Source organism: Branchiostoma floridae, chromosome 5, assembly GCF_000003815.2.
Source record: "Branchiostoma floridae strain S238N-H82 chromosome 5, Bfl_VNyyK, whole genome shotgun sequence".
NCBI lineage: Eukaryota > Metazoa > Chordata > Leptocardii > Amphioxiformes > Branchiostomatidae > Branchiostoma > Branchiostoma floridae.
In genome coordinates, this window is record NC_049983.1 from 15,100,286 (window position 1) to 15,119,564 (window position 19,279).

The 19,279-nt window shown below is 41.3% G+C and overlaps 1 protein-coding gene across 3 annotated transcripts; it reads left to right on the forward strand.

Moving 5' to 3' along the window:
• Positions 1-301: 301 nt before the first annotated feature.
• On the forward strand, positions 302-17,214 carry LOC118416483. 3 transcript variants are annotated; one of them, XM_035821597.1, is made up of 16 exons: positions 302-1,647; positions 1,978-2,950; positions 5,271-5,294; positions 6,020-6,109; positions 7,076-7,162; positions 7,392-7,485; positions 7,809-8,042; positions 8,763-9,033; positions 9,294-9,425; positions 9,611-9,718; positions 10,183-10,476; positions 10,811-10,929; positions 11,283-11,732; positions 12,342-12,944; positions 14,010-14,180; positions 14,566-17,214. In XM_035821597.1, exons 2-16 carry the CDS (start codon positions 2,047-2,049, stop codon positions 14,699-14,701), a joined length of 3,717 nt encoding a protein of 1,238 aa, XP_035677490.1. In that variant the 5' UTR covers positions 302-1,647; positions 1,978-2,046; the 3' UTR covers positions 14,702-17,214. The 3 variants fall into 3 exon arrangements, with proteins under 3 accessions (XP_035677490.1, XP_035677491.1, XP_035677492.1); XM_035821598.1 differs by lacking the exon at positions 5,271-5,294 and having other exon boundaries at positions 304-1,647; XM_035821599.1 differs by lacking the exon at positions 10,183-10,476 and having other exon boundaries at positions 312-1,647.
• The last annotated feature ends 2,065 nt before the right edge of the window (positions 17,215-19,279 follow it).

Genomic DNA, 19,279 nt, shown 5'->3' on the forward strand with positions numbered 1-19,279 from the left:
TCCTTTCTTTGAAAGTTTGATAATGTTGCGACTCGCTTAACCTACATAACTCACCTGTTATTCAATATTTGCCGTTAGCATTTTTTTTAGAAAGCTGCTGATTTGATAGATATTTCGCGGAGCAATATCAAATTAAATAGCTACAAAGCCTGGACGTCGGCAGAGTCGAGTGAAGCCTAGTCCTAGGATCGCGTGCTGTTCCCTGGCAGGTTATATTCCTCTGGCCGGCTTACTCCTAAATTTGTTCCATTTCTACTATTTTTCCAGCGATCCGGAGTCTGGTAGAGACTAAGTGAAGACCGGGACCCGCTATATATATAACGTTATATTTATCATTCCCATAAAACTTCTTTTTAATTTAGCTTTGACTCCACCGTTCCTCTTCAGCCCGCTAAAACTTCTTTGCCCCCCGTCGTTCTAGTCTGTGTAACGCAAAGTCCGCTGTCCAGGGCTGTAAGAAACTGGCCCCTCCTGGAGCCGGCGGATGTTTGGCGGGCCGCTATAAGCGAGATCTAATCAGGCTACCGTCGTTCCTCTTTGTCTCGAAGTAGGCTGCTTATTCCCCGTTGACAGCTTTGAATCCAACGACGCCGTCAACCGGTATACGTACTAACGTTACCCCTCAATCGAAGTAGTAACGTTTAGTTAGTGTAACGTGTTACTTCTGAATATTGTAAATCGTAAAAAAATCGGTGGTTGGATTTTGATCTATTTTCACGGTGACCTCCCACCGACACCGCGGACATGCGTTTCCAATGTATTACTAGCTGTACTGCATAATTGTTTCAATCGCGAATATAAAACATCGCTAAATCTCCTTTCCCGCCTCCTACCGCGAAACAAAATGCAGCTTCAGTATGAGAGCAACTATCTCATGATCGTAACAGAGCCAGACACATTCCCTGTATTGTCTTTTATTTTTCAAGCTGGGTCACCATGATGATTTATGTCATTTGCGAACTTTCCCCGCGGAATGTTTGTTCATACCTTGATACCTTGATGATACCTTCATAAGTTATTAATTACTCAGATTTGGTATAAAAAAGGGATTCTGCTCCGCATCTTGTGACAACAACAAAATAATTCATAAGGCCTGGACTTGACAATACGAAAACCACCTTCACCTTGTCATCGGTGTTATATTCCTCCTCCCCACCTGTTAAATAAGTTGATACAAAACAAGTCAACACTGTAACATGTTTAACGCTACAAACATCACAGAAAGTGATCTAACTGGTTGAATACTGGAGTGTCCCCTTTCAGAGGATCAAATGTACTCAGCTGCCCGCGAACAAATGGTGAAGTGCTATTCTAGTACCGACCTAACCTGCCAGGCGGCATGATGAATGCCTTCTCACGTTCCCCCATAGCAACCAGGTATGACCCCTGGCGCACCGTACGCCACAGCACACCTGTAGGACCTGTCAGGCGTCCCGTCTCCAGGGAGACTGGCCACGCCCCCACTGTCCCCAATCCAAACACCTATAAACAGTTGGGGTTCTCAAGTACCCAGTCAACATGGCGGCCCGCATGGCATGTACCGAGAGTCTCTCTCGAGACGGGCTTTAGGGCTCCTTAGGAGAGGCTTTGAACGTCCTCCTGAAGGATTAAATCTTGAAAAGATCTTCAGGGAATGATATATAATTGGTAAGTGATCATGTTTCTTGTTTTGAGTGCCTTTTCTGACATGCAACAGGTCTCCGAGCAGGTTGGCCACTTCGCTGTCCCGGGACGTTGCTGTTGGGAACTTATGGTTGGGAGGGCCGTGCTGAGATTACGCTTCATGCTATGGCAACTCAGTCGATTCCGTCTTTGCATTGATTATTCGTGTAAGTGTGAACTACTGAGATAGCAGTAAATTTACCATGATGTCTACAGCGTAATTATCAAAGCCCTGGGGACCGCACGATTCACTAGCACTCCCGAAAATCGCCATGCAAAGCAACTAACTCCGTCCTGCAAATTTTTCTGTTCCAGACCCGGACGAGGTGAGCTCCTGACGAAGTTTGTTCCAGAACAATCTGATTTTGACCTCACGAAATCACCATGACATCAATCGCATCATCATCAGCGCCAGTGCAGGAGTTACCCCCTCCCTGGAGAGCAGCCGGCTCCACATTCTTCTGGCAACAGACCAGTCGTAAGTCCGCCAAGCGGTTCCGCAAGTCCCCTGACGAGCTTCCTCAGTCTCTGCGGTTTGCCAACTTCAATCCTCGCCTGGCAGCTTTCTTGACGAAACAGGACAAGCAGAAGAAAGCGGAGGCGGATACTGAAGTGGGTACACACGAGGAGACGGAGGAAGGCGGCAAGAAGAAGGAAAGTTTACTACCGGCAATCAACCAAACTTTGTCTCTAATTCAAGAATCTCTAGATCGAGCTACCTCGAACTTAGCACAGTTAGAACAGCAAGAACAGGAGAATAAACTAGCCTGGGACGATCCACAGAAAATCCAGTTTGAAGAGTCGAAATACGCCGCACCTACACTACTTGTAGAGTTGGCAAAAGTTTTGTATCTATTTGAACATGAAGAAACAGTGAACCTTCACACAGATATTGTGTGGCAACTCTGTTGGGGATTCAAAGAGCTCTGTTCGGATGTGGTATTCACCAAACGTGAGTGGCAGTCAAATGCGTACAGAGGAACCTCTGCGACAAAAAAGCACTCGGAAGGTACAATAGATCCCACGCATATGGACGAATCAAAATCGTCCACCAGTCGGATGGATGCTGATCGGGAAACATCAAAAGATGAGGAGGGCTCAGAGAGAAGGAGGCGGAGAAGAGCAGGCACCAGGAGTGATGTGATATCAGAAGAAAGTGTGGACTCCCCGCGAGACGACGATCAAGATGACTTGAGATCTAAAGTGGGATTTGCCCAAATAAAAGAAGGCCGAGTGCTGTCTGGTGGTGGGAGGTCCAGAACTCGAGCGGAGAGGTTCAAGTTGCCAGGTGAGATATGGGCATGGGTTTTGACAGGTATCAGGAACACCTGTTTCAAAACAATTTTCCAATTTGCTTCAATACAGAGCTAAATTGAATATTTGCAAACAGACATTTCTTACGGAATTTCTAATTAGAAAGAAAGTCAAGAGAGAGAAAGAACCAGCTGTTATTTCTTAAACACAACTGATGAAAAGATGACTGTTTTGTGCCCAGTGTATCAACTTGACACCTTGTATCAAGGTGTGTTTTCCTGTAGTTGATGGTGCAGGTTCACTAGTGGTATCAGATTTCCCCAATTGTTTTAGTAGCCTTTTACCTGAAACACCTGCCTCCATACAGGGCAGCTTCTGACAGGTTTTCTTTCCCATGACATGTTATGGACTCATGAGAAAACATGATTTCAAAGTTGTAAGTTTAACGGTAAAATTGTACGTAGGATATTCAAGTTTGACACTTTACATGGCCTCTGTTTGTCAGCATTGACCATGGATGAAAATCCTTGACCACCTGTTGTCAATGAAACAGGTGATCTAACATGACAAAGACATTTGGTGTGAAAAAAAGCTTTGTGTAACAAAGCGGACTAGAATACAATTTTTTTTATCGTCAGTAGCATGGGCTCTTCCTTAAAACATTCCATTGGTAAAAGTAAAGGGAGTATAAAAAGACCATACAAATGCCAATCAACGTTAGCATGGCAATCAATTAGTCAGGGTTTGTTATCCATCACAAATGGTGACAAATCAATTACTGTGGGATTAATGATTAAACCAAAGTGGGGCTATAATACATCATTAGTTAAATCAGGCAAACAACTCTGCCCAACCAACAGTACACAGCGTATCATAGCACCATAGTGATAAGTGGGCCAGAACAGAATCTAATAACTTTCACCAAGACATGCAGAGTTCATACTTTCCCTGCACAGATTTTAGTCTTTATAACTCAAATACATGTATGTCTAAATTTGACTTTTGGATAGTCATGGTGTAGGAAGACATGCTCCCAATGTTTTGTGTAATTAGTATACTGCCATCTAATGATATGAAACGTACCGGTACTGACAGTAGTTTATACAGATGACATAATTTGGTTTCTAATAGTTCAGTAATAACTGTAGGGTTAGTGGTTTCAAAGGAGAAAAAGCAATTTTAGGGAATGAAGTATTGAGTCAACATTGTTCCAGAACCATTAGAAGACTACATTTTAAACAACTTAAAAGTTTGCACAGAAATTAAATGTGAAAGAATAATTTTTTTACCCATAGACTATTAAAACTTACAAACTTTTTTCAATGAATGATACATTATTGTGTAGCCAGAAAACAGGCGGAGTAAATTGAGTTCATGTTTAACCCTGAGTCAACATGTAATCTGTGGAAGAATGTATGCTGATAGAGTTAGTGTGCACCATATATAACAATTACTGTTGGCTACCATTGTGTGGGCATCGCGTTAGCTGGTGATAAAACATGCGGAATGGCCCCAAAGCACTACATCACACTTGACCCAACCCTTATTAACTCCAACACCCCTTTCTTTTTTCGGATCTGGCCGTACAATTTGTTTTTCTCTCACCGACTTTTGTAAAACAAAAAAAAGCATTGAAACCCTACGCATTTTTTAGTGTACATACAATTTGAGACTTGTTTTCTTTATCAATAGATGTGTTTTCTTTTTTCGTCATTCCTTTCTTTAATATTGAAAATCCAAACAGAGACTGAGGTAAATGATATGGAAGAAGTTGTGTTGAAAAAATTGCTTTTAATCTCCCAAAGTCTATATGTCTTACAATGAAGGCATGATATTTTAGTTTGTTGATGAGAGAAATGTCATAGTTGTCTCCCCTAACATGAGAGTTGGATACTGTGACGCATTTACACTGTCAACCTTTTGAACCAGTTGTAAGGGTCCTTTTCAGGGTGACGAGAAGCGGTCCATTGCAGGAGTTAAGTACACACTTGTTTTTGTCCCGCAAAGTTTACACAGGCGTCCTATTTGCATGCCGAATCTGGGCTGCACAAATCTTATTGATCCTTCATGCGTTGCGCGACGAATGAAGGATAGAGGTATCAATCACTCAAAACACTTTTAAAGGATTAGGACCCACAAAAGGTAGCCGTATGAGCTCAGACTCTGCATTCTTTAACTGGATTTATGAAGGAGTATGGCAGACGCTGTCTTTGACCTGTTTGTTCTGCTTTGAGTCTCTGCCCAGACCCCTTTGACGGTCTTTGTGAGATTCTTATTCAACCCTGTGAAACAATTCTTATGTCATAACCCCTCTTTAAAGCACATATCCTGTTCCTGTTTTCTTTCTCTACCAGGTCTACCAGGGCTACTGACGGATTGTATGTACTATTTGAACCTTTTCAGGGTGAATAGGTGGATACGGTGTTGGCTGACAGTCTGTTTTAACTCTAAATGGAGCAAAGAAAACTCAACTATGAATATAAAAACACTGAAAACAATTATACCACAAACCATTTTAAAGGAAAGTATTCATGTGAGACATGTACTCTGTAATGGAAAGAAACACTCAATAGGAACCCACTTAGAACTGGACAGAAGGTTGATGTTAGTAGTTGGTACAGAATAAAAAGCCTTTAAACCTTGATATAGATGGGCAAATAAGGTTATTTTGGGTGACGTTAAGTATGTTAAGTAATGCTTGATCCAGATAAAGGCTTATAGAGTGGCTTTTGTCACAAAAGATCCTTGAAATTAATGTATGGTTTCATAGGTTTAATTTCATAACAGTCTGAAAGGAGAATGACACCTGATTTAAGTTTAAAGTTCCAAAATTCAAAAAGACTTCTTCAGAAAGCAATTTTTCCATTTGTCAGAACCCATCAATAGTGAAGATATGGCTATCGGTATTTTATCTTGACTAAAATATTTGTCGCACATTTTGTATCTTTTGATAAGAAACCCTTCAGTGATATTACTTCTATTGAACAGTTTCTGTTTTTTCCTTGAAGATCGCGTACCACTTTTCTGAATTTGGATTGATAGCTTGTTTGCACTAAAATTATTTCTGAAGTCCTTTGTGACCATGTATGTATTATTCCTCCAGCTGGTGCAGATCGGAAGGTTTCCCTGATGTCTTCCCGAGCCAGCGGAATGTTCTACGACACCAGGTCACAGGCCTCCGATGTGTCAACAGGTATGAATACTACACTAAGTCTTGTACATGTTAGAGATACTATGTTATACTTACCTGAGAGACTATGAGTTATCAAAGGTGTAGTTAAAATATTTTTATCCAAACAGCATATTGATTTTTCATTGAAACTTCATTATTTAGGCTGAGAGAAGTGGATTTTATAGATGTTTTGTTATTTCTTAGTTGTATATAATGGCTATATAAGAGAAAGCTTTGATGACTCATATGTTGGCGTATGTTGAGATACCATTTTACTGAGCAACTGTGATAAAATCAGTGCTATTATGCCTGGTGACAGTCAATCATGAACATAATCATGTATAATTAAAACTCCTACAAGTGGTTATAATGAGGACATCACTGGAGTAAGAATAGTGTGACCCATGAGTACAATGATGTTGTGATCACTTGATTATCCGGCAGTTATTCATGAAAACACCGCACTCAATCACCCCTGCTGCTCTTTATCCCCTTTCACCCATGACAAAGAGATCGCAAATCTGGCGATCTGAGGGACCTTTGGAGACCCTTACTATTCTTTCTATGGTCTGTGATCACATACCTATGTGCCCTGCGATTGGTTGCCTGGGTGCCTGGTGCATTATGGGAGGTTTTTACGGGGACAGATGACGGTTGTTGAGGCTTGTTGAATGACCAGCCTTTTCAGTAATAACCGGACATTGTTATACAACTGGGGTCATTCAGACTGCAAATTGGATGCAGCACAAGCTGTAACACTAACAGTTGTTTTTGTGGTTGTGAGTAGTCTTTGTTGCATTGCTGCTCTGAATTCCCAATTTTTAGCACATTTTGAAACATTTTCCAGTTAAGCGCTGTTTTCTTCTTTCCTGGTATGGCAATGTTACTTATTGTTACTAATGTTAGGGAATTGCCCTCTGTGGATTTCAGAATCAGTGCTTTCCACATTGAAAATTTCCTGTACTGAAATTTTTGTCTCTCTTCCAGCTCTTCCATACAGCTCAGCCCACACCCCAGCTGGCTACATGTCTGTGCTCAACTTCTCTCTGGCCAACAAAGCCTGTGAGGAAAAGGGTAAGTAAACTCATCATCCTTTCTGATTTGAACAGTTTGGACAATCATCCAACTTGTGGTTTTGTCTTCTTACATACAAAAAAGGACTCGGGCTTGAATTGAAGTCTTTTGCAATGTCCTTGGTGTAAATAAGCAATTTTACATGTTTGCATTATATGGATCTTGTTCTGTTTGTGAACCATTGATTTGTAACGTTAACTCTGTTTTGTTTTTGGTAAATATTCTTCAGGCTGGATTGTCCACCCCAACGAGCGAGATGACCCAGAGAGACAGACCATGTTGGAATGGGCAAGACAGAGACTGCTCCTGTCCATCAAAGTATCGTAAGTAGATACTCAACAAATATGCCTTGTATGAAAGGAATTATTGTGCCCAATGTGCATAATCAATCTAAACATGTTGTACATTTAAGAGAATTGCGATGAGAAAAGTTCAACTATGACATTTATATCTGACTATTCATTCAGATGTTATTCCATGTTGTTGACTCAATACCAACAGAATAACATCATCTCAGCCATTAACAGTCACAAATGCTACCTTACAGCAGTTGTAGATGTCTTTTACATTTAGAATTAGCAGTAATTGCACTTCATAAATTGCCATGTATCAATGCATTAAACACCATACTTTTGTATCCCATCAGTACTGAACAACATGAAAAGGCGCTTGAGTTGGGTCACGACAAGCCACTCGTCATCCGTTACTATGGCGACACCAAACGAGAAGCCATGCTGAAGTATAAGAAGCAGCCGCCGCCCAGTCAGAAGCCGGGAGCCAGGGTGATGTCACCACCCAAGATCCCGCGGATGGACAGCCCAGTGGAGCAGGGCAGGCTGAAGCTCATGAGACAGCTGCCGGACGGGTCCTGCTCTGTCTTGTATCCTTTCACAATTCTGTACTCATCTCACAGAAAAATATACTTACTTTTATGTCTTTTTCAAATGGTGAAGTGGAGACCTTTTGAAAATTTGGCATCAACATAAAATGGTTGGGGTAAAGGTAACGGCTAATCCAAAACATAAAGAAAAAAAGTTTTTAGCTTGCAAAAAGTACAAAAACACTATTATTGTACAGTAACAGCACCTGTACCCACTATTTAAGGAGCTTATAATATAAAGGCCAATTTGCTACACCAGAAAGCTGGTGAATGGTTTCATTAATGGTTAAAATTTGCTGAGTGGTAATTTTTATTTTTTATTTTTTTTTCCAAAAAATTGGAGCGAGCGAATCCGTGAACCAAGAAATTAAATTGGTGTGGCCTAAACAGCAAATAAACTACAAAAAAGTTATTGTATTATGACATAGTTACCCTTACTTTTATGCATATATGATATAAAAGTTGTAGAAAGGAAATAAGAAATAAACAAAGTTGTACCTCAAGGATGCAGCTTTGATCCAATACTGTTTTCTGACTCCATCACAATTGCTGTCATGTTGACATCACCTGAATTAGTGCTGAATGGCTGCATCTCCAGCTTTACCAATTGTAAACCCCTATAGCAATTTGCCCCTGGCTGTGAAGAGAGATTAGTCACCCCATGATAATGATACTGATGATTGCTAGTGTGAATGTGATTGCCTTAACAACCATTCCCAGCTACCCATCAGGTCGTGTAGCGATCTCGATCAGCCCTCCCACCAAACCCGGCCAGCTGGGCCTGTACACCAATGTGTATGCAGATAACCTGCAGGGCACCATGCTGGCCTCATTCACACCCTCGGGTCACGGCTGCTGCTACCATCCAAACGGTGTCCCGCGCTTCGTCATGAGTCCCGAGGGAGGCATGCTCATGGAGCCAGACGGAACCATCTCCAAACAGTGGTCCTGGCCAAAGACGGGGAAACTCCCCGTGACAGTGAATGTGCAGGTAAGGTCTCATCAAATTTTACAGCTCAGAATATTTATGTGTATTGATGATAGGGACTAGGTAGGACATCCTTACAGGTGATAGGAACTAGGTAGGGCACTGCATGGGTGATAGGGACTAGGTAGGGCACTGTATGGGTGATGTTCAGTATTGGCCTAACAGTCACTACTAGGACTAGGACCATACAGATTGCAGATATAGGTCTTTGCTTTACCTTAGGTCAAATTTTTACATTCAATAACATTTCTGTGTCTCCCCAGGTCACAGAGCTGCTTGTGCTCCGCTGTACAAACCTGTCCTCCGTTGCCCTGCACTTTGCCTGTCAGAAGGAGACAGCCAAGTTCAATGTTGGGCTGTATGCTGGGGCTGTGCAGCCAAAAGTGGAAGAAATGGTAAGTCATTTTGTCCTGCAATATAGAAGGTGTTTTGCTGTGTAACTTCACTGCACATGTAAAGCATGATTCTTGTCTTTTGCAGATAATAGCCTTTTGCTTGTATAAATTGCTCATTTATTGTAGTAAGACCTTCAGTGCAGTGAGGAGTTCTTAATATGTGCCTTTTATCCCCTCTATTTTAGGGTTATCTGAAAACAGAAGGACCATTCATTTCCCAAGCAGCCAAAGAGTCAGTCAAACCCAAGAAGAAAGAAAAGGACAGACTGAGAAGAGGATTTATCAAACCAAAGGTATGTTGATAAGCATGATAACAAACTCATCCATAAGCAACTTGAGCTATATTTTCCAATTCTGTAATGTTGACTGGATATAGCTTAGATAGGAATTACTATAATCATTATAATCGTAATGCACTTAGAGAATAGAACATTTTTATACTCAACTAAAAGTGTTCTAATATGTCATTCTGTTTGCACTCTGTACCATGGAATTGCAGCTTTTCATATTCATGGTTGGAAAACAAGGTGAGGAAAGACACTACCGGTAGATTTTGAATGTGGTTCAAAATTTTGGTTACATCAAGATTAGTCTCAAGCATTCCTTTTCTATGACTGTAATTCTTATGTGTCAAATACAACTTTTCGAATCCGTTTCATCCTAAAATGGTAGTTTGTGTAAATTTAAACCTTTTGTGTCATTGAAGCACAATATGAAAATCATAAGCAGTATGTGAGATGTTCACATTTTTCCCCAGTCAAGATGGGCTAGGGTATCAGCTACTAAAAAAGAGCGAGACAGAAAGAGGCCTTCTGGTAGTAACCTTGGTGGTACTAAAGATAACAAGGACTTAGGAAGACCTGACTCAGCAAGAGGCAGCAGTGCCAAAGTCAGACAGGACAGTGATCCGCAGGCTACACCCAGAGGCAGTGTAGTAGGAGTCCGGCAGGGGTCAGCTAAGGACAGGAGGGATCAGGATAGGAAAGAGTCAGTCACAGGCAGAGATGAAACATCTGGTAAACAAGCTTCGGGTAGTGCAGGCAATCTGGAGGCAAGTCAGTCAGACGTCAGGGAGTTTATACAACAAAATCAGTCAGTTAGCAAGAGACTATGGGAAATAGGGAGCAAATAGTTTAAATATCTGCTGTAAGGTATGTAGATTAAATTCTAACCCTGTTGTTAATACAAGTTTAATTCATGTTCTGGTAATGACTTCACTACAATGATTGCTGGTTTTCTGTTGACATATTCTTGTTGTTCTTAGTAAGTTCCTTTGATTAAGGTTGTTGGGTTGATGAATAAATACACAGCTCTTAATGAAGTTTTCTGGAAAATATGAATCTTGTAAACTTTACTAACTTTTTGTCTAATGTTCCTATCCACAGGAGAAGAGAGTTTCCCAGCAGATGGCTGAGCTGACCAAGATTCTGGAGCTGCCGGGAGACAAGGACGAGTTTTTCTCCCAGGCAGAGAAGGACCTGGTCAGACTGCAGCGTAAAGTCAAGTAAGAAGCCTGCTGAATTATGACAGTTATTCTGAGAATTTCAGGGGTCTGGTTATTTTTTGCTACCTAACCAAGCACGATGGGCCTTGGAATAATTATTAGTTCCCTTCCCACTTTAATTTTTTGTCTTAGATAATTTGTTTAAAACACTGTATCATTTGCAGTTATAATTGTTTCTGCCAGAGGATTTTCCCAGACACAGAAATTATGTTCAATATTGACTTGTCTGTGAAGTAAGCCAGTTGTAGCCTTTTCAGCACCAAGGAGAGCACCTATCCTGGTGAATGTAGGAACTTCATCATCTTCATGTTACAGTTTGCATTCAACCAATGTATCATATCCTCTGTGTACAGGAACCTGATTGATGATTGGATGGAGCACTACCGTATCGCCATGCACATCAGGTCTCCCCACCTCGCCACGCTGTCGCACCGTCCTGGTAAACAGTCTGCCCGACGTACGATCCAGTCCGCCCGCCCCGCCGCGAAGACTCCTCTGACCTCGCTCTTCCACCAGATCTCCAAGGATGAGGATGGGGATGAGGAGGGGGAGAAGGTGGAGGAGAGGAACCCTCCCACCAAGCACCAGTCCTTCCGCTCCCCATCAGCACCACCGCGGCACATGATACAGGAGAGGCCGCTGACGGCAGCCTCGTCACGGCCCTTCAGCTCAGCAGAGGCGCTGTCAAGAAAGGGTGAAACAGACTCCAGAGTGCGTCTGGATCTGGGGAGTGCTAAAGAGGGAGAGCCCAAGTCCCAGGCTGGGTCTGCCAAGACAAGGCAGCAGTCCACTTCCAGTGCAGGGTAAGGATCCCTCTACTACCAGTGTACAAAATACTTTTCTGAGCCAAAAGCTCAGCTTGGGGCAAAAACAAAGTTGCACACCTTGTTACACTACCTACAATTCACTAATTTATGAAAAAAAGGTACAATACATACATACATACATAACCTTTTACATAATCATATTACTTATAAGCAAGCATGTGCACGTGTGTGATTGCTGCTGTTCTGTTCTTCCGATAATGTCCATCTGCCGAAGAATCTGTAATTACTGATATGGCTAATATGACACAGAGCTGCCTCTGTCTATTTATTTCTTCCAAGTAAATTGACTACAAAATCGAGTTCTGAGGCTCAAAATCTAAGTTGCACCCTTTGCAACCTGAGTTTAGAAGTAAGTTGCACCAAGCAAAAAGTGGTTGCAATGTGCAAGTGTGCAAGTGGTATTTTGCACGCTGACTACATGCCTGTCCTTCTGTAATCTACATAAGGATCTCTTTAACTTAGTTTTTCCCATGTAAATTTGTAAAAGCTTACATACTTTAAAAGAGTGGCAAATCCCTTTATTATCCAAGGACCATCTGATTGAAGTTCTGAAAATTCATTAACCCTTTGCTTATTCTTTCCTAGGTCTCCGATGCGAGCTCCCTCAAGCCTCTTCCCAAAGAGTGCCAGCCATGCCAACCTGTCCACCCCCGAGCGTGTGCGTACCCCGCTGCGGGAGGGCTGCCCCGTCTCGCTGCGTGCTGAGATCCTGGGAGAGGGCATCCTGGCCTGCAAGTGTAGCAAGCACAAAGTTCCGCTGGTCATGGACCTGGAATTCGACCGTCTCCTCAAGGAGTTTCTTCCCAAGAACCAGCTGATAATCATCGCTGTCACCTCTACGTACTACACGAACGCTAACCCGTGTGATTCCATGTTAGAACGGATGTACATAGACCGGAACAAAAACAGGACGATGCCTTGCGTGCAGAGCCGGTCCGATCCCTTCAGAATATTCAAGTACGACATGGCGGTGGCGGCTGAGCGGACGGACTATGACCAGCCACTGCTGCTGAGGAGACACAACGCCGTGGCAGGCATGTTCCTGATGTACTACAGCGGGAAGCTGCTCTTCTGTGACCACATCTTCAACGGCTATGGTAACGCAAAGAAGGACCTCGTCAAGCAGATACTGAAGACCAAGCATGATGCCAAAATGGGAAACTTCCTGCCAGCTGACTTCCGATTTTGGTGAGTGTAACACTTTTGCCAGCTTTTGCATGTTATACATGTCGTACACAGCCTTGTAACTGTTTGGCAAAGGTTTGTGTTTGCGACAAGGAGTTTTGTTTGAATTTACTGCTTACCTGTACTGGGTAAATAGAACTGAATCAGAGCAGCTGTCTTAATATCACACCATATACTTCCTCACCTAGGTATCAAGAAGCGCCAAAGTTGAAGGAAAGTCCATTTTAGAGGTCTGGTGGAAAAGATCCCTCAATACTACAGATGCAGACATGTAACTTTGAATGTAGCAGAACAGCACCTATTTGATGCACCTGATGTACACTCTTTCAGCACCCGTGTGGCTCCTGTTTTTATGTGTAAATCTACATAAAGTTTTTTCTACAAGAAGTTTTTTCAGCACCAAGGACAGCACCTGTCCTGTTGACTGTAGGAACATATTCATGACTTTATCTTCACTATGTTACTATTTTCATTTATCCAATGTATGAACTGTTCATCAAACAGTTTTCTCCTTTCCTTCTTCTTTTCAGATCTATTGTTTGTATGTTTTGAACTCTGCCATACATAAATTATTGTTTCTATGTGAGGAGTATGAGGGCAATTGGTGAAAGACTAAAAAGATTTCATTTGTGAGGAGGAATATTGCCTTTTTACCTTCCAAAAGCCAATGTCAGACAGTGAACAAGCTTTGGCCATGTTGATCATCTCGACGTCACCATATTTTCAAATCAACAGAGGATTGTGTGTATTTTTTGCCTAAAAATCTATGCTCTACAGGGCTTGGTGACCTGCAAACATAGGACAATCTGTAATATTCCAAGATAATCAAAAGCACACTAGGCAATATTACTGAAGAAAATGTCATTTAGAGCTCACAAACTTGTCGGCCAATCAATTTCCTTGCCATGTGACGGGCATATTAGAAACATCTCTTGGAAAAGCCTACTGTACTTTACCAATTAAAAGTCAAGGCTATGAAATGAGTGTCATGAACTAAGATAACCTATAGGTACATGTAACATTTACTACATTTATCAATAGAACATTATGGTTTGTTTTCTGTTGTAGCCCCAGCAGAGGGAAGGCTGGTCCCCGTGCCGCCTGGGGAGGAGAGATCGGGGGGACAGGGATAGGGAAGAGTGGCAAGCCAGGACTACCCAGAGATGCCAGGTCAGACAGAACATCGTCTATCTCCAGCGTCGACTCACGGGAATTCTATGTGGATGCAAATCGCTGGAGGTGAGGTTTCCTACTTGACAATGTGTAACTCTAAGATTCATCCCTCTCCGACTTAAACTTCAAACAGTATAGGCCAGTTCTGGATGGAAGCATAGCAGTTACAGCTACATTTGTGCTAGCAAATAGAATAATTATTCATGACAGTTCAACGGGCAAAGAAACACTGTTTTGCCTTTTTGTGTGTCATAATCTGCACACAAATAAGCTCAGCAGCCAGGGCCATACCAGCACTAGGAAATCATTCTTCTTGATCTCAGACAGATCTTTTAAGCTGTCTGTAGGCAACTTGTGAGATAATTATGTGTACCACTGTTACATTCTGTTGATGGAACAATTCTGAGGTATCAAAGGTCTCAATAGGGATGATCTTGCTCTCTCCACACAGCCAAGGCACGGCGCGAGACGTGGTCACCCTCAGCCTGTCTAAAGACTACTACTTCTTACGGGAGGAGCAGCTCCGTACAGCCAACCCCAGCACAGCCAAACTCCAACCTGTACCATCTGTAGGAGCCGGGCTGTAGACCAGGAAACAATTTTTAGCAAACAGACACTGAACTTACAGAAATCTGTGAAGAGGATAGGCTCTGAAGGGTCATTGAATCCCTTTGCTCCTCTTTCATATCCAAAAGGAACTGGATGGATGGATGAAACATCTCATTTGACAAATCAGTATTGAAGTAAGATGTGGAATAACCAATAGCACCTCATGACATGGGTGGTGTGTTATTTCTGTCATATCATAGTATCAGTTTTAAAAGCTGATTAGCCAAGTTGAGTTTTCCAGAAAATTCTGCCTTGTGGAAAGTAGTTGCGTGTGAGTTGAAAAAATAGTGGAAGCTGTTGGATTGCATATTGGGTGTTTTGTCAATCATCAGTCTTGTTGCATGTATCAAAGTTATTGGAGATTATGTGAAGTTATGATTACACTATTGAATCTATACAAGACCTTTGTTTGCCACGTGTCTTTCAGATTTGTGAATTATACATGTAGGTATTGTTTGTGTTGCAATGTTATGTTAGATAACATGTGATGACATAATGTTACATTTACATATGAAAAGTCTATATTGTTCTGTACCTTTCAGTAGTACAGTTGTAAGGTTTCGAGTTGGAGAAAATTGGATATTGCAACCTGGTGCTCGATATGCCTCATGTTCTTAAAATGTATGTAGATGTTGCCCTAAGACTCAGCTTTCTGACAAAGTGTTGTTTTTTTTAGATAACAGAAATATGGTATCCTTATGTATTACTTGTCTTCCATAAAGCTGTAATTATCATTATTCTATGTACATAACTGTTATTTGTATATTTCTGCAAAATGAAAAGAGTAAATTGATGTTTTATGATAAAAGTGTCCAAGTCATTTGTTTCTGCACAAAATCAATAACCTGGTCCATCTATGTCACAGTCTATGCATTCTCCTACACAGAGAGTCCAACAGCAAACCGCCTGTTGTACAACAAGCGGTTTGCCATTGGACTCTCTGCGAAGTCTATGAAGTCTGTAAAGGTTCAATTTAACTAATTGCCAACTATCTGGATAAAGTTAAACTTAAACTTCCCAAATGAGACATCACAGAAGCAGTGGATTATCCATGCCTTGAAAAAGACTGGAGTTGAAGAGTCAAAAATTTTGTTTCGGAAGTTAAATTTAACTTTATCCAGAATGACTTCTACAAAGAACGCAGATGAACTTTCAAGTTACGGCGCCAGAGATTATTGCAATTTAGGGCCATGATTGACAACTTCAGCCATTCCAAAAGACTTCAGCGCAATTGTATTGAGAACAAACCACAATGTCGTAAGTCCCATAGTCCATTCACTGTGAAGCCGTTTACATTAGAGTATTTCCAATTTGCCAGAGTACCAACCTCATTTATCACACATCTAACTAGGTTGATACACACAGCTTATGAACATTAATCCACAAATGTAAACGTCACATCACCTACTTCCACTTCTCTACATGTACAAAACCACGATGTACAGTTTTGTCTTGACAGCCTTGTGACTGTATTTTTTTTCATTTAATGACATAACGATCAACATGAAATAACTGCAAGTACAGCAACAGTTTCATTGTAACACAATTATGATTACTGTTTCCAAAAAGCTGGTGCCTGTGTGTTTCTATCTTGCAGAAGCAAGGTGTAAGTATTGCAGCTACAATGGTAGAAAACATCAAATAGCAACTACAACACATTTCCCCATCACCACTGACTACAGTTATCCCATGACAGACATCTAATTGGACGGATAATTCCGGAGATGTAGCGTGATGTCACGTCCAAAGTCTGATGATCTTATGAAAGCATCTGTACATTATAAGGGTGGCTAGGAACAAGGAATGTCTTAATCCGCTTTTCAAGGATTCTTCAGATTTACAACTACATAAAACAGATTCTATGAACACTTATCCTAAACCTTAGGAACTTTGCTGTGGCTGTTGAGATGCCTAGCTAGCAAATCTGTCAACATAATGTCTATCAATGACCAACAAAGTAAAATCAAACTAAAACATTTCTTTCTTTAACAATTGGGCTTTGAAACACTTTGGATGAAAAGACAGCACCTATAAGCTTCACATAAACTGGTATTAAAGGCATTTTGAAAAAGCTACCAAACACTGGTATACAAAAATTAAAACAGTAATTCTCATTCAGTTGCTTTTTCAGGTTGGGTCATCTCTTATCAAAATAATCTCTTCACATCTCCTTTCTCAGGATTTTACAGCACAGTGCCTTGTAAAAAATCTAGATATACAACAAATAACATACTTTATACACACATATAGTTACAGATTTCAAATTCACAGGATCAACAATACCCATTAGAAAAAAATCGGGGTAAAATTTGATCAACAAAATCAATAAATGCTGACAAGTCTGCCTTCTCTCGATTGTAGGTTACATTACCACTTTGATACTTATTACTGCACAACTCAGTAGGAACAACGTAAAGAATGTGATTGATGATCCTACATTATCATTAACATAATTAATATCTGTAAATGCCAAGCTAGATACTGTGACAAACTCAAAAATAGAACAAGAGTTCGTAGACCTCAGGCCTGCATGAAATGTATTGGGTTTCTGTAGACCTATTGTGTATTTTTGCCTTTTTGTCTGTGGTACGTGGTTGGAAAAATGAGCTTTTTACCGTGTTGGTTGTGCACCATGCAAAAGTCTGACTCTGAAATTCCATTTTCTGAATTTGTAAGTTTGGACATGGATGAACATTACTTATTTTGGATTTCTTAAGTATGTAACCAACCACAGTACTTTGAAGTTGTTGAGACGCTACCTTTTTTTGTCTCAGATGGCCCATGCACATGTAGTTACTCTGTCACATGATATACTAATATCTTCCTATTTCAATGTACTGACCTAATGCAGCTGCTAAGTCTCGTTGGTTTGTGTTCTTCCAATGATATTCATTAAAGATTTATTTCTGGGGTGTTATTCACTTGACATCGGAATGTTACTTGCATAATTTGACCAATGATACTTTTATCTCTCGTTGGTTTGTGTTCTTCCAATGATATCATTAAAGATTTATTTCTGGGGTGTTATTCACTTGACATCGGAATGTTACTTGCATAATTTGACCAATGATACTTTTATCTGTAGTTCCATAGACATTAGACAATATGAATAGTGGTAGCCCCCATGCAGCAGCAACAGTTAGTCCCCAGGGTGGTATGATATTTTCATTCAATCCATCCAACCCAAACCTAAATCTCCTGTAGTATCTAAGCCAAATTTAACAGCATAATTTACTATGAAAAATGTCCTTGTCAATCCCATTTATAGATGGCAAGCTGCTGGCAATGGAAGCTTTGAAAAGTTCAGAAGCTGTTGTAGTCAGAGCAAACACCCAGCAAACATCCCCGCAAACCAATGAGCAGTTGCTTAGAAGGGGAATTTCATCATATATTTGCCGCGACAAAATGCAACAAACGATACTGAATTTAAAACAGAACAAAGCTAAGCCTCCACCACTTAACCCTGCCTGTACCATAGATTAAGCAGGCCCAAAAACCAAGCGAACATGACTAGCCCAAAACAACAAATTACTTGTATACAGTATGGAAATGGCATTACCAAAGAAACAAAAAGAAACACAGGACAAATCATACACATACCTTTCTCTTATGCCCACACTCTATACAGTTCTCCTCCACATTAGAAAATTGCATCTTCTTCTGTTTAAGTTCAAGTTCAACCATGATTGCCAACAGGGTAAAGGAACTTGTACCGAAACTTAAAACTCAGTACTATACAGCTCTAGAAACACCAGAAAGAGTAATAAGCAAACTCCAATTATACCTGACCAACAGATATATAATCTTGTATACTCCCGTCATCTGGCAAACTGTCAGTGCCACTAAGTAACCTGATACATTGAAGGTGGCCCAGGCCAGATGATGGTTCTACACCCAACCATAATCTGTTTTTAAAACCAAGCAGATATTGGGAGGATGCCCCAACCACACAAAAACAGGGTCAACCTATACAGTATCAAGTTCAAGCACTAGGAGGCCCAAAATCAAACCTGACCACCAGGACACCACAAACAACTCACGTACCAAATAGCAACACAATGGTACCTTGCGTTCCGGAGATACAGCGCACGCCCCGTGCCCGCACAAAAGGTAACCTAAAATGTCAAGTTCAAGCACCAAGGGCACCAAAATCAAAATTGAGCATTATTCAGCCACCGCCGACACATGTGCCAAATATCATCGCGCCAGCACCAGCCGTTCAGAAGATATAACTCCGGAAACACCCCTCCCGGACACAAAATTCGACCTGCCGGGTCAAGTTCAAACGCGACAAGGCCCAAAGTCAATCCTAGGCAACAGGCAACAACCCCCCACCCATGCACCAAAAATCGTCGCAATCGCGCGTATCGTTCCGGACACACAGCGCCAAAAGTGCCCCAAAAACACCAAAAATGCCACCTGCAATGTCAAGTTCAAACGCCAGGAGGCCCAAAATCAAACCTGAGTGTTAGGCTACCACCCCCAACCCACGTACCAAAAATCGTCGTGCTCGCACCATCCGTTCACGAGATACAGCGCCCTACATCCCCGGCTAC